Below are 15606 nucleotides of genomic sequence, written 5' to 3'. Positions count from 1 at the left end.
GATGTATCACATTTGTTGTTGATCCAACTGTCTAAGCCTCTGTTTTAAACTTCAATGTGTGTGTATGTGTGTGTGTTAGTTGTTGAGCCAGGTAAAAGGAAACCTGGAGGAGGAGAATCGCCACCTGTTGGACCAGATCCAGACTCTGATGCTGCAGAACCGCACACTGCTGGAGCAAACCATGGAGAGCAAGGACCTGTACCACGTAGAGCAGAGACAATACATGTAATGCCCTGATGAGTATTTTTTTAAACGGACAGATAGAATATCCCTGTCAATAAAAACAAATCTAAATCCAGCAATGAATTTAATAATGGGACGATCAAATCTAATTTGTTGCGTTGAAATTTTGTTTGCATTTTCATTTTTGTATGTCTTACTGACTGATTTTTCAATTTTCCTCCAATCAGAGACAAGCTGAATGAGCTGAGGAGACAGAAAGAGAAGCTGGAGGAGAAGATCATGGACCAGTACAAGTTCTACGACCCCTCGCCCCCACGCAGGTGAAAGGAAGCTTCAATAAAGACATGACTGACTGTTATTTGACAAAAAAACTTAAAAAATTCTAGTTATTTTGTTTCAATGAACTCAAAATGATTTCAGAATCCATTTAAAGTAAAAATGACGCTGAGTGACTCAAAGAAGTCACAGAATCATAGCAGACTCTGATGTTCAAAATTCTGTTTGCTTGTTGACTCTGATCCCGAGGCGAAAACACTCAAACTGCAGCTTCAGGAAGATGCATCAAATATTTATGGTCTGCAGAGCTTTAAACAGCTTTATACGGCAACATATTTTTTTATCGAAGATTTGGAGGTGCCCATATGGAACAAATCAGACATTTTAAAACCCAGCCTTAATGTTTTTTAATATCAATATATATGGACTTTATTTCCCTGATTTCCTGATGGTCTGTGTCTTGCTGTGTCTTGTATCTCTTTTGTAGGCGTGGAAACTGGATCACTTCGAAGATGAAAAAGTTGATCAAGCCGAAGAGCCGGGACAGGTTGCGCTCTCTCACGCTGACTCCCTCTCGTTCAGAGTATGGCGACGGTTTCCTGACGCTTCCTCAGGACTGCCAGGACAGCTCGTCCATCGGCTCTGGCTCCAACTCGCTGGACGACACACTCACACAGAAGAAGAGCAGCAGTGAGTCCAAGGACACACTCACACACACTCACACACAGATTTCAAAGTTTCAAGTTTCAAAGTCAGGGTAGTGACAGATACAACCACTACTGAGGGACCTTGTTTCTGGTTGCTCGAGATAAACAAAAAGACACTTTATACAAACAGATAGGCAAGGCAAGGCAAGTTTATTTATATAGCACCTTTCAACACAAGGCAATTCAAAGTGCTTTACAAAAATGAAAGACACTAAGAGCATTAAGAAACATATTATAAAATGATATCTAGAAACACTCATTTAAAAGCAATGATATAAAATGACATTTAAAAACACTCATTTAAAAGCAAAGATAAAAAGCAAAGATAATAAAAGTTACAGTGCAGTTTAAGATATGAATATATCAATTAAAAGCAGCGGCAAAAAGAAAAGTCTTAAGCCTGGGTTTAAAAGTAGTCAGAGTTGCAGCGGACCTGCAGGTTTCTGGGAGTTTGTTCTCCCAGATACTCATCCTTCCAAACAATGTACAGTAAATGTACATCTGATCAAATACTCAGACACTATTTCATACAAAAATGGACACAAGTGTACACACAAAGAAAGTAGTTCTAGTAGCAAATTACTACGTTCATGTGATGCTGAATACTTTCACAGACACATAATCATACACTCACGTACCCACAAAACACACTGATTCTTGTTTTGTGTGTGTGTTGGTTTGATTAATTGTGTCCTGGTTGAGTGGTTGAATGGGTCTTTCCTCCCCTAACTGCTCCTCTGCTTCTCTCTCTCTCTGCAAAGGGAGGAGAGGGCAGCAGGCCCATGCCCAAGGGCAGGGTTCAACCAATGGTATGCTGCGGATGGGTAGGGTGGGCGGGGATTGTGAACCGACTGTCACGTCTCTCGGGGCATGTTATCGTGAGTCCATTGTCTGTGTCACTCAGATGTCCTAGAGGTCACGGTTGAGCTGCACAGACCCACAGGGTTGACTCTCAATTTTGGACCTGTTTGGAAAAAATGTGCGTTTCCTGTGTTTGACACACCAGAGAGCGCTTGATTTCTGTGCCCTTTTACCCATCAATTTGGTAAAAAACCTTTTTTTTGGCTGTCTGTCATGACTCTGATAATGTTACAGCAGTGCTATGATAATCTGTGAATTAACAGTAACAGTGTTCTGGTGTCAAACTGAATCAAGCGCTTCTGATGTGGCTCAAATATTGGAAAAGGTATATTTTGGCTCAGGTCCAGTATTAACTGCTTCTCCAACAGCTGTTAAGCTCCTTAGCTCTCAGTTACAGTCGTGTCAACCTGCTGATCTGTGCAGTTCACCTGTAGATAACAGAGAAAAGCACTCTAACGTAGCATCCAAGCTATTAAAAGGTGCAATGCAACATGGCTGACTTCCAGGCAGTGCAAGCGGTGTCAACATCCTGGATGTCTGGAATAGCTAGAAGATACGGAATAAAGAAAGTTGTACATGGACTAGTGGGGTTTACAATTTCATAGAAGTGAGTGGGTTAACTTCTTTATAAAGTTGTGTAGATTTATTATACTGTATATGCGTTTTGTATAATCAAGAAGCTATTAAACTCGGCACAAGTTCGTTTTTTCCCCCTAGGGATCAGAAAATTGTGGTGGTAACAAACGCACCTTAACGTAGGTACTTGTATAAACCATAAAGACATGTACCGAAGTATAATCATTTATCTTGGTTATGTCTATAAAACACTGCAGTCCTCCCTGATGCTGTTCAGGTGCCCTTTGACCTTTTCACTCTCCTGATTGCACCCTTTAATATATCCATCCTCTGTGTGTCATGTAGGTGGTAATGTGTTGACAGATGTGTTGTTGTGTACAGTATGTAATGCAGAATGCAACACTCATGACCATAACCATGAGTGATTGTTGTTGTGTGCAGGAGAAATGTGCGTTAGTGTTTTACATTTTTGTGTTTGTTTGCATAATCTGTTTTTGTATAAAAGTCTGCCCTTTTTTTAAAGGATTATACAGGTGTTAAATAAGTCTGTGGGATGTGTTTCAGTCCAACTAAAAAGCTCTTAGTAAAAAATAGTAAAAAAAAAACTGAAGTTTGTGACGCTGAACCTTATTGGGAAAGTTAAAAGTGTAAATCTGCTTTTAATGGTACTTCTTTTTCAGCCCATTAACCAAATCTAACATTGCTCATGTTTTTGCATGATATACAAAGAAGGTAGTGTACTGGTATAGATTACAAATACCTTACACTTGATAATAAATAGACCTGTCCAATAATCCCTCATCATGTGATATGGATATGACCACGGACACTTTAGCTGACCTTGATATTGCCCGTAATGTTTACATACAGTACTGTATGTCCCAAACATGTAAGCCAACATGATGCCAGAATTAACAGCAGTGATTGCCCTACCATTAAAAGACTTGGGCATCTGTGCATTTCCGTTAATACAGGTTTTGGTAGATCCATTTTATTTATGTTAATTATTTAGCATATTTTAAAACATTTGTACATTCCAATGACTACAATTATTCATATTTAGAAGTGAATTGCTCTTTGAAAGGGTATGATTTAATATGCTATCAGATTATCACCAGTGGCATTAATCCATCATAGATTGACAGTCATACATTTGATTTCTAGGACAACATAAAATCCTACACCAGCATGTATTGTGACAGGCCTAATGATAAATCAACAATGCTTTATATTAACATAATCCCCTGCTGTTAAACCTTATAGTGATACTGTGTATTGCATTGTTTGTCTATTGTCCAGTTGAGTGTCCAGGGGCTCAGCTCTCTCTCTGCATCTCTCCCCTGGCTCTCTTTGTGCAAACGTTAACCACATCCCTCTGTTCTGCCCTCCTTTTTCTTTTCTTTTTCTTCCCTCCACCTCCCTCTGGCTCGTTCTGTCGCTCTCTGTTCCCTCCCTGTCTGTCTGTCTGTCTCTGGCTGTGCTCTTGACAGCTTTAAAAAGGTTGCCTTTCATGAGGAACAGATCCAAGGACAAAGACAAGGCCAAGGCCATCTACCGGCGCTCCATGTGTAAGACCTCCGTTAGCCGCCACGCTAGTCTTCCTCCTCCTCCTCCTCCTCCTCCTCCTCTCCCTCTCATCGCCACACTAGCAGAAACAAAGAAGGAACAGTCACTGATTTCACGGTGGCTGCAGTGTGGGGGCGTGACACTTACAGTGACAGTGTGTCAGTTTCAGCCTCAGCTCTTAAAGCTACTCAGGCCTGCAGGCAACACACTTCCATGTAATATTTACGAAAGAGCATTTTGCAGTGGTGATATTATCTTGTAGTATTTAGATACGGCTGCACAAGATTTAAGTTTAAAATGTGTTGCATTGTCACCTCACCCCCATGCATACCCTGCCGACATCAGTGACTTGTCCTTTACATTTTTGCCTATTAACCCCCCCCCCCCCCCTCCGTCACCTCCTGCCGCCTCCACTCACTCCTGTAGAGTATCTGCTCTCAGCTTTTATCAGGTGTCACCAGTGTGTCCCTTTATTCTCACTTTTAGCAAATGAATAGCACACACTTGTGTTGAGCTAAGATGTACACAACTGAATGTATTGGTAAACTCCAATGCAAAAACTGATGTTAAAGTTAGCATCTCCTCTTCCTGTAGATGTGTGTGTTGTAGTGTGTTACAGTTTCATCTATTACAGCCTTATCTCTTATAGTTTGGTCATTGTGGGAATAACTATGCAAAAGGCAATTTATTGGGCAGCTTTGTCATGTGCGCTGTTGTTTATTTTCTTTGTGTAAACCAAATGAAAGGGTGTGTGTGAGTGTGTGGTGTGTTGAGGTGAGTGGATGGGTGGGAGTGACTGCTGGTTTGCCTTTCATGTGCCTGTGGTGTGTTTGCCTCCATCTTTGATTACAGCATGACTTTAAAAAAAAAAAAATCAAATCACCTGATTTGCCTGATCGCCTCTGCTCTCACTCACCATGGAGGACTTGAAATGGAGCCCTTAGTCTCTCTCTCTCTCTCTCTCTCTCTCTCTCTCTCTCTCTCTCTCTCTCTCTCTCTCTCTCTCTCTCTCTCTCTCTCTCTTTCTCTTTCTCTTTCTCTTTCTCTCTCTTTCAATTCAATATCCTTTATTGGCAAAGCGTAAAGGAGAAGACAATTCAATAGTGATATGATAAGAAAAAAATACAATTCATTAAACAATTTACAACAATATATTATTACAATACCGAAAAGAAAGACGCATGAAGTAGAGGAGTAATCAGAAGTGAGCTGTGAGGAGATGAACAGCTGTTATGTGTTGTTGTCTCTTAGGCTGTGACATGCGCTGTGACATGCGCTCACATATTTCGCTGCTTCTATGGTGCTGGTTCTCTCTGTCTGTCTCTCTCTCTCTCTCTCTCTCTCTCTCTCTGTCTCTCTTTCTCTGTATCTCTCTCTCTGTCTCTCTCTCTCAGTCTTTCTCTCTCTCTTTCTCTGTATCTCTCTCTCTTTCTCTCTGTCTCTCTCTCTTTTTTTCTTCCTGTCAGTGTGCTGCATTTCAGATCTTATTCTGCTGACATGGAGTTTCATGGTTTCCACTCTGACTCTGACCTCAGAGCAGCTTTGCATGCCTTCATGCTTCTCTACCGTCACACACAGCTCAGTAAACAAAGTGCATAAAGACAGTGGCTTCTTAAGGTGATGGATCACCTGTTTAAAAAATAAAAAGTTGCAGCTGCCATCTTTTTGCACTTTGGGTGAAATATTTATTTTTTGCACATCCCTTGAATGTGTTACCATTTTTTTTTTTTTTTCACTGAATAATTCAGTTAACATCATTTAGATTTTTTAGGAGTAGGATTGACTTGTAGCCTGTATGAGGTCCACTAAGGGCTTTTTATGAAATGGTTGCCTTAATCTGATCCATTTTACATCCCCTAAGGGGAAACAAATGGTCTCTATGAAGAAAAGTAAAAGTTAGCACTAGCTAAAGTATGACTTGAAGTGGATGTTAAAAAATGTTCATGGAATAATTAATTTGACCTTATAATAATTTAGATTTTTTGGGATATAATTTGCTCGCTCTAGTAGCCTGTATAAGGGCTTTTTATCAAATGGTTTTCTTAATCTGAGCCATTTGACCTCCCTTAAGGGAAACAAATTGTCTCTATGACGAAAAGTTAAAAGCAATAGGTAAAGTATGATTTGAAGTGGATGTTCCTGTCCTAATTTCCGTTCCTCTGCTGCACATCCAGCCATGAACGACCTGCTGCAGACCATGGCGGTGGCGGGTGGTCCCGGCGCTGAGTGGGCGAGCAGCATCGACCACCTGGACGGAGCTGAGGCCGGAGACAGAGACATGGCGGGGAGCAGCCGGCGCAGCGGGCGGAGCATGAAGGAACTCACCTTCTCCACCAACACCATCGACTACGCCACGCTCACCCTGCCCACCGCCAGGCAGAGCAGGGCCAAGCTCCGCCTCCAGGTCAAAGGTCAGGATGATGGGTTTATTCATGCGAGGGTAGAGACAAATCGACATGTTGAGATTCTGACAAGTTCTTCATGTATTGGGCTTTAGTTCAGAATCACAATACCTTTTATTAGTCCCACAGAGAGGAACTTTACATTGTTACAGCAGAAAAGAGCCAAAGACAGCTTAATGTTACCTAAGTAGCATGCATACAAAGAATTATAATAAAAATTACACAATTTACAAAATACACATCCTGTAACAGTTCTGAGGATTTAGCAGCCAGGTATATATTGCACAGTTATTAACGGCATATATATATATATATATTCCACATATTGCACATAGTTGTTTATGTTCTCCATTTTATGCAGATTGGACTCATACGTGAAGATTCATATGAAGGTGGTGATATATTGTCAGATCTGAGAGAAAAAAGCAGCTGTAGCATCACTCTCTTCTGTGTCTCAACAGATAATGCTTCATGTGAGGATGTCGCCGGCTCCTTAGATGACCCCAAGATTCAAGGTAAGTCTTGACATGACATGAAATAAGAAAAGTGATGTGTAGTTGTAGCAGCCTCTCCAAAGGAGGAATGTGAAATGACTGGTTAGCCTAAAAAAGCAGGTCATATCCTCAGCCGTCCCAATGCTAATCTTTAGGCTTCCTTCGGGTGAGCTTGATCTACAGTTGGAAAAGCAATTTTATTGGAGAGCAAAAAAAAAGGGAGAGGGAGAGATCAGCCTCCATTGAAAGTAGGATTGACTCTAATTCAGGCTTTAGAATGATCCAGAGCAGTTCATCTGCAACTATTCATCAGGTCTGCCCGCTCTGATGACCCAGTTGTTAACATCCACTGACATACACGTCTAACACGTCTTCATCCTGTGCAATACGTTTATTTCTCTCTGAAAATACAGTTTTAGTTTCAATGCATTTCTATTTATATTCATTGTATAATATATATGTATTTAGTTACTCTTAATTTAACTAATTCACTATGTTAATCTGCTGCTCTGATGTTCTTAGAGGACGACCATTTCATTAACAAACTGCGATAAACTAATATATTTATACAAGTCCTTATCATATCTAAACCATTTTCCTTTGTATTCAGAATGTCAACCTTTAAAAGGTCAGATTTTTCACATAATGCATGTTTACATATGTATGAACAGTGTATATATGTTCATATGTATTTTGGATACACATGTATTATACAATTATTATAGTGGCTCGGAATGAACTTGCGCATAAAACAGACAAAGCCACCCTTGTCAGCATTTATGCCATGTGCATTAACGCAGACAAAATGAAAAATAAAAAAGCCGAACATTTTCCAGTGAGGCACAAGGTTTAATGTGGGCAGACTTACTTCTACTTTGCATTAAAATATTGTATGTAATCTATTATTCCATCATTAAACTGACTCCCCAGTTCATAAGTAGAACTCAGGTTCGGCGCTGATGGTACACTTAAGTGCTGAGTTCCCAGAATGCATTTCTAAAATTGAATACATTGTTGAAAGACCCATTTTCCATTACGACTCGGTAATGGATGAAAGGAAACTCTCACTCAGACACACACCAGACATTGCTAATAATGTATCAGCCATTAGGTCATCTTTCAGAGATGTTATTATGTTTTAAATTCTCGATAGTAGTTTCAGACATCGATTGTTGCTCTCTGTGAAAAACACATTAAACTTCACCTGTTATGCACCGTGGGCATCTGTGCTCTGTTTCTGTGTCGTTCTCCCGTTCAGATGAGTGTTTTGTGCCGAATGCCCTGTAGCTTCTGTAGTGACCACTTCTCTGCACTGAATCCCCCTCTGGGCTGTAATGGGCTGGTTCACTAATGTGATCGTTCATTTTATTTTCGGGGTCACCAATGTCCATATAACCAGTTAAAAATGGTTTTGTAGTTCTGGGTTTCTGGCTAAAACTATCCATAAGTTTTCCCATTCTTTTCTTTCATCCTTCTCCTCAGGTTCACCTATTCCTCCATTTCTTCTTTTTTATCACTAATCTTACTCTATTGTAGGGCTGCACGATTATAGCCACAAAGATCATCATGAGTATTCTGCTCAACACCGAGATCACAATTAAATAAATACTTTCCTCAATTAAATAAACTGGAGGACTGCTTTCTCTTCCATGTTTCTCTACCTTCCTGTTTATGTACAAATATTTAAAGATTCAACTGCTTCTCCTAGACTCAAAATATATATACAAATGTTCCAAACCTTTTACCTTCAAATAAATCAAAATAGCACGGCCCTCACTTTCAAATTGTGCACCATTCCTAGTAATTAACAGATTTGCTTCAAAATAAATAAAATCTTCTTTATCTGAATTCAGTGCATTTCTGTTCCGTACTGCAGACGAGCAGAGCACGACTTTTAAACTTCAATATCGCAGTCAATCATGCTTATTGATTTGAGGGTCATCATGATTAATGTTTGATTAATTGTGCAGCCCTCCTCTTCCCCCCCCCCTCTGTTAATCAGTCAAAGTCAACTTTATTGTCAATCTTTCAGTTTGTGTGTACAGACAGAGAGATCGAAATAACGTATCCCGAATACAAAAACAAATATATATAAAAATATGTATATCCTACACAATCAAAAGACACATTTATACACACGCACACATTAAGACCTAAATAAAAGCACAACAATCAATATATACAAAATAACAGTCACTTAAATATCTTTGAGAATTTACATTAGTGCAAGACTGTCCATAGCAGCGTAACAAAAAGTGTCTGGTGCTGGATCTGAGTGTACTGTCTCTATCAGTTCCCTCTTCTCTCTGAGGTGGTTTTGCCGTTGGGTTTGGGCGTCCCTGTCCTCTCTGTCAGTTGTTTCTTTGTTTACCGAGCGGACATGTTGGCTCTGATCCTCCGCCTGGCAGGAGCCATCTGCCGCTCCGCAGGAGACGCTCCTCCAACCGCTAGCTGTGCCTACGTGTTACTCTGTGTTAGTGCATGTGTATATTTATATATCCTAATTGTGTGTGTTTGTGTGTGTTCCCTCTCGTCCCTTACCCAGCCACAAGACCCCCCAGTCTCCATAGCAACAGGACCATCAGTAGTAATAGTAACAATAACTCCCACCTCACCTCTCCTCTGGAGGGCAAAGGTATGCTCCTCCTTCCCTTTACTCCTTCTTCCTCTCCCTCCTCTAAACTAAGTATTCTTGCCTCCCTTCTTCACTTCTTGTTATCCCTTTTCCTTTCATGTGTTCAATCAAATCCTACTTCAATGTTTCCTCCTTTGAAAATGTCCCGTTGACCATATTTTAAACGTTAAGGAACTACTGTATGAATTCTGGCAATATTAAGTGCCCTTTCTTTCACAGAAATTGAATTTGTTTTGCGAACATCCAAATGCGTAACGTCATGCATTTTTTAAACATGCACTGTTAATATTTAATTTAGGTTTTCCAGCTTTCTGAAATGTCATCACTTCCTCTTTTCTCTAATTGTCAAGTCATCAGTGATGGATGGCCAGGGTTTTACATGGGCTATCAGAGTTAGAACAATGTATTCAAATGTTTCCTGCACCACAAATGTATTTCATATTCAATGAAAGTGTTGCTCTACTTGTAAAAGCCAGCTTATTGATGAATGGACTGTCACAAATGAGCTACAACACATTTGAGTTAGGCTCACAAAGAGATCAAAGCAGTACACAGTACACTTTACTACTATCATAAGTACACTTTGTGGTCATTTCTGAAGTGTAGTAAAGGAGTGCTTCTTACTTTCTAGCGGTGAAAAATAAAGGTCAATATAGACCATAGATTATTTCTAACCACATCACCCCCCCCCCCCCCTCCTCCCCCACAGGCACGTTGAATGGCAGCCTGAGCCGGCCCCACAGTGAGAGCAGCGGGGAGTTCAGCCTGAGTCTGGACCAGGAGGTGTGGTCCAGCAGCGGCAGCAGCCCGGTGCAGCAGCCCTGCTCCTCCAGAACCTCCCACCAGAGCCCCCTGCAGCTGAGGAGGCCCCTCGACCCGGGACAGACCCCGGGACAGACCCCGGGACAGACCCCCGGCAGGAAGACGGGGTCCCCAGCCTGCGAGGTGCTGTCCCTGCAGCAGTTCCTGGACGAGGGCATCGATCCTGCAGAGGTGAGGGTCCAACTCGGATATAACTTATGTGTTATGTTGCTGGATTTTGTGTGACGTGAAGTGTACAAATATATTATTTATGGACATGAAAGGAAACCATTTATGTAGTGCTCGATCCCTTTTTTATTTTTTATTAACATTTTTTATATAAAAAAATGTGTTGAAAATGTCAGTGTTTTCTAAAGCCCTGGATGACTTCATAACATGTGCTGTTTGTTCACATGTCAAAGATATTCAAGAAACTGTCATTGAGCAGTAAAGAAAACGCATTTCCTGGAAAACCATCACAATCATAGAATTATGTTTTAATTATTTTTTGGGTGAAACATTTCTGAAACAGTTCTGAATTGAAACATAGCATGCTGATACATTTAGAAAACATAAAAATACCTAGTATGGAAGGCTTGTATGATAGTCAATGCTCCTGTTCTTCATGCCGTTTGTTTGCTCTCTCCTGCAGTCTGGCAGTCAGGAGAACCTCACTGTGGACTCCCCCCGCCTCTCCACCTCTTCTGAGCATGAGCAGAAGGAGCGTCCTGTCACGAAGGCCCGGGGCATCCTCCGCTCCGCCAGCGGGAAAGCGGCGCCCGTCAGCTCCGACCGTCCTCCGAGATCCTCCGGTCAGCCGGGCCGCCCCACGCTGCGTAAGGCTGAGAGCACCCGGGTGAGGGGCTCCGTGCCCCTCCGCTCCTCCCTGTCGTCGCAGGGCAAAGCGACGTCCGTGTCGGGACGCCTGGACTCCGCCTCGTCCACCCTGCCCCGCGCCAGCAGCGTCATCTCCACCGCCGAGGGCTCCACGCGGCGCACCAGCCTCCACGACCTGCTCTCCAAGGACAGCCGGTCCCCCATCTCCGTGGATACGTCTCCCAACGGCGCCTCCACTAAGGCTGGGGTCCGCTCCCAGCCCACACCCAGTGAGTACCACCCCTCCAGCACCAACCTAAAGGGACCCCTTACCACCACCATGCCCAAGTCACTCAGCTTACCTTGCCATAGCTTGGAGGACCCCGACCTCTCCACCCTCGAGTCCTTCCTCGGCCCCTCCTTCACTGTAGAGTCCGTGTTCATGGATTCCATCTTTAGTGAGTCGGTGTGCAAAACCCACCCCTTCCTGTCTCTAAACCCCTCCCTAGTCAGCAACATCAGCGGGCCCCCTGTTACGAATAAAACACACTCTCCTCCTCCTCCTCCTCCTCCTATCCCCTCCCCAAACGAGCCTCACAGCCAATCAAATGGCCAGATGAGATCCAGCCCAGCCAGTGTGACAGAAATTAACGAGGGCCTTGATCCCAGTGGTGAGAATAATTTGGAGCAGTCACTGAACGCAGAGGACAACCAGTCTCTGTGGTATGAGTACGGGTGTGTGTGAACGAGGTGGGGGTCCGGCTCGCTGATCTTTCCCCCCCCAGACTTAATGAAAAGAGGGGGAGAATGAATAATGGATAAATTACAAATCCTCTTCTGCATGTATTTATTGGAGCACTATCTCTGTGTGGCGTTTTTGTTTTTGTTCCGTTTCTGTTTGGTGCTGATTGGTGAATCGCTGTTGTTTTTGTTGTCTGCCTTATTCTCTGGGGTGGGACTTTGATGAATGTTCTTTCATCTTACAGCCATATTATTGTTTCCTCATCCAATCCGTTAACGCTCTGCTATTATCTGCAGTCTGGGGTTAATGCATCAAGAGTTTCTGTTTACCAAATCATCTTAATGTCCTATAAAGCAAAGCATTGTGGGCCACATTTTTCAATGTGTCGGATAATACGTTCACTTCCACTTTCTGTTATCGATGCTGTTTGGGTTTCTGTCTTCTTCACTGCTTTTTAACTCGGTTGCATCATTCACTAAATTGCACGGCTTTGTTTTGTCCGACGCTCATTTTGATTGCTGTTATCATGTGTTGTTTTTATATTGACGGTGTGCTTTGTTTTTTTGACACCTTTTTCTGTATTTTCTTTTGTTTGATATTAACCGGATCTCTGTGGGTTTTGATCTGATGGTCATTCATCTTGGGCTGGTGACAAAATGATGAAGCTTCCTTCCCAAAATAATCTGCTGGTGAAGAGAAAGTTGAGAGTGAAAGCAGTGGAGGACCAGGGGGGGGGGGGGGGGGATTATATTTGACTTTTATTCAGCTCATTATAGAGTTATAGTAACAGGAAGTAGTAGAGGGAATAGTTGAGTTTTCAATGGTCAGATTGTTTTGTGAATGAAGCGTACATCATTTCTTTTGGCATCTGAACATTTGTATTGACTCACCCTGACGCACCACACATATGGATAATATTTGATCATGTATTTTGGACAAGATCTTGTACAGATTGTAGTAACCCTTAAATTATAATCAAAGACGAGCACTGCTTTCTGTGCCAAAAAGAGTAGAACTGTTCACCTCTAGATCCTTATTTATTTCTGCTTCTGTACTCTGTTTTGAAGTTGCTTTGATGTATTTATATATTAATCTGAATTATATTCCGGTATGAAGTAAATTAAGATTTCTCGTCACTGTCTTCAGATGTAACATAAACGTTGCCTTTGTCCTACAGATGTGGAGGGCAGAAAGTCTAAAAGCAGGAGCGGGGAGCCGCAGCAAAGCTAAACTGCTACCATGCTGTGAGCGCGTGGTGAGTGAGTGCTGCTCGAGTGGGAGAAATGGGGTGGGGGGGGGGGGGTTCAGTCTTGTCTCCATGGGAACCTAAAACATGGTGTAACAGATGTCGTCCATCCTGCCGTGCACTTGCTTCCCCTGCTAAGCCCAAACCTAATCCCCCTCCTCCTCTTCCTCACTGTCCTGTCCACTGTCCCTGTGGTGCCAAACGCCGCCTTATGGGACCCCGATGGGACCCTGATGGGGGTCTGCATGGCATATGGGCCGTTTACCCATGTCGCTGAGCGCTTTGCCTGTTTGTGTCCCCAAGTCCCCCAACGAGAGGAGAAGCCCCCCCCCACCCCAACACCTCACGTATCCCTCCTCCGTGATGCTTCTGATGTGTTGTTGGTGAAGGTGACTGCTGGTGAACAAAGAAAATAGTCCCTTTGCTGTTGTCAGGCTGCTTGTTGTTGCTGCATGGCTTCGGTGTCACGCTGAAATCCTTCCCCCTTCTTGTTTCCTCCACAGTGCATGTAGACCCAGGCTGGCTGCTTCCTTCTCTTGTGTATCACTGCAGACTGTTACAATTTCTGACTTTAATCTTCTTTTTCTCTCCTTTTTTACTTTGTGTTCTCTTTTCTTTCTTTCAACGCTGCCTCTTTACTTCGTAATCTCTCTCCTTTTCCTTTCTACTCTTACTCTTTCCACTCTTTGCTTGCCTGGGACTCAGAGAGAAAGGTGGCCTTGGAGCTGTGAGTCTGAAGCCTTGTAGAGTTAATCTGCTGAGACCGTCTACAGTGAGAAAAGATTGTATATCCCCGTTTTCCCTTTTTGTTTTATTTTAACCCAGGACATTTGATTAGAGAAAAGTGGCTTCCTTCTCTGTTTGGGGGTTTTCTTCCTTGAATCAAGGAAACAGAAAAAATACTAGAAAATGTTGCTGTGACAGTTTTGTTCTTCTGTAAAGACTAAAGCTGTGGCAGATTGCACTGCCATGTGTCCTTCAGTGTGACGGATTGCTAGATGTGCACTACAGACTGAGACTAAGTGCCAATGTTCACACAACAGCCAAAAGGGCAATCTTAAACCAGACTGATGTGACTCCATTTTGGATTTTCTGGGCAACTTTTAAGTCAGTAGGACCTTCTCCTGCCCAACGCCATGATCACAAAAAGTGTTTTGTAAATATGCAGCATGGACAAGAAAGGATAGCATTCATTCATGCTTGTAAAGAACATTTTTAAAAGCATGTCAGCACCAACCTGCTAAAAATGCTGAAAATCACAATCTGCATGGAGCAAACAATCAGCCAATCATCCCGCTTCCTTTGTCCAATCAAAGAAGAGGACAATGTCAGAGGGGAGGTTATTTGAAAGGATGCCAAATGGACTTGGACAGGAAGCCATAGCAGCTGTGTGATGGCGTCTGTTGCCTGCCAATCATGAGTGAAGGTCATGTGATCTGAGAGAAAAAGAGACTCATCATGGGAGTGTGTCAGGTGACCTATAAACAGCTGGAGGCCCTGAAACACATCCTACACACTGTTCCTCTTAGCTTATATCATATATCGTCATAGATCGGTAAATCACACTACATCATGTCATGTATCGCTTCCCATCCTGCTCTGAAAAGGAAACCGTAAAAGCACACTTCCTGTTAACTCCATACCTCCACAGTACGGTGTTTGTACTTCCTGAGAAGGCCCTCCGTACGGTGACCTTTGACCCAGAACGTGCAGACTTCTGTAGCTGTGTTGAACATGTTGAACATGATGGTGATGAAACCCAGTGTTTTCCACTTTTTACATAAATCCATTTGATGTAATTAAAAATCATCAAGCCTAAAGTGTGCTCTTTTTTTGTGTGAATGTCTTAATGCTAAACCCACAACATACAGAGCCAAATATCATTTTATTTTCAGGAACCCTGGCAGAAGTTTCTCCTGTTTTTAAAGGGGTAACATTCACACCCTTACAGGAGTGAAAATGGTGGAAGAAAGTGGCACAATCTTCTTATTTCTTTTCACTATTGCACTAAATTGAGGAATTTGTAGTTCCCTTTGTGGAAATGTAGAATTAACTTGTAATTGTTTGTTTATACTGCAGGTTCTTTGAATTCTAGTCATTTTTTAAAAGATTGTGTTAATATGAAGAACAAGAGGTGTCTCGTATTTGTCCAGTGTAGACGGAGTCACTGGGTCACATGACATGGAAGCTATAATAAGCTAACATGAAGTCTTTTCAATAAAAAACTGAGTTTTTATTCAAATATTTATTTTAAAAATCAGGTGATCTAAAAATCTATGTGTCTAATTCAATGCTGCATTG

At 42.2% G+C, this 15606-nt stretch overlaps 1 protein-coding gene across 4 annotated transcripts in view; it reads left to right on the top strand.

The window, feature by feature from the left end:
• Positions 1-13313, top strand: part of ccdc88ab (coiled-coil domain containing 88Ab) — a 70011-nt gene extending 56698 nt beyond the window's left edge. The window contains exons 27-36 of one of the 4 annotated variants that reach the window (XM_034152257.1): positions 80-225; positions 411-503; positions 947-1149; positions 1928-1975; positions 4094-4171; positions 6344-6580; positions 7033-7086; positions 9611-9700; positions 10410-10693; positions 11154-13313. In XM_034152257.1, the coding sequence (XP_034008148.1) occupies positions 80-225; positions 411-503; positions 947-1149; positions 1928-1975; positions 4094-4171; positions 6344-6580; positions 7033-7086; positions 9611-9700; positions 10410-10693; positions 11154-12062 (2142 nt within the window). In that variant the 3' untranslated portion in view covers positions 12063-13313. The remainder of the gene's footprint in view (positions 1-79; positions 226-410; positions 504-946; positions 1150-1927; positions 1976-4093; positions 4172-6343; positions 6581-7032; positions 7087-9610; positions 9701-10409; positions 10694-11153) is intronic. The other 3 variants (XM_034152259.1, XM_034152260.1, XM_034152261.1) reach the window with 3 other exon arrangements.
• Positions 13314-15606: the final 2293 nt, after the last annotated feature.

This window comes from Trematomus bernacchii, unplaced genomic scaffold (genome assembly GCF_902827165.1).
Source record: "Trematomus bernacchii unplaced genomic scaffold, fTreBer1.1, whole genome shotgun sequence".
In the NCBI taxonomy this organism is placed as follows: domain Eukaryota; kingdom Metazoa; phylum Chordata; class Actinopteri; order Perciformes; family Nototheniidae; genus Trematomus; species Trematomus bernacchii.
Note: the sequence above shows the minus strand (reverse complement) of the source record. Positions and strands in the feature narration are given on the sequence as shown.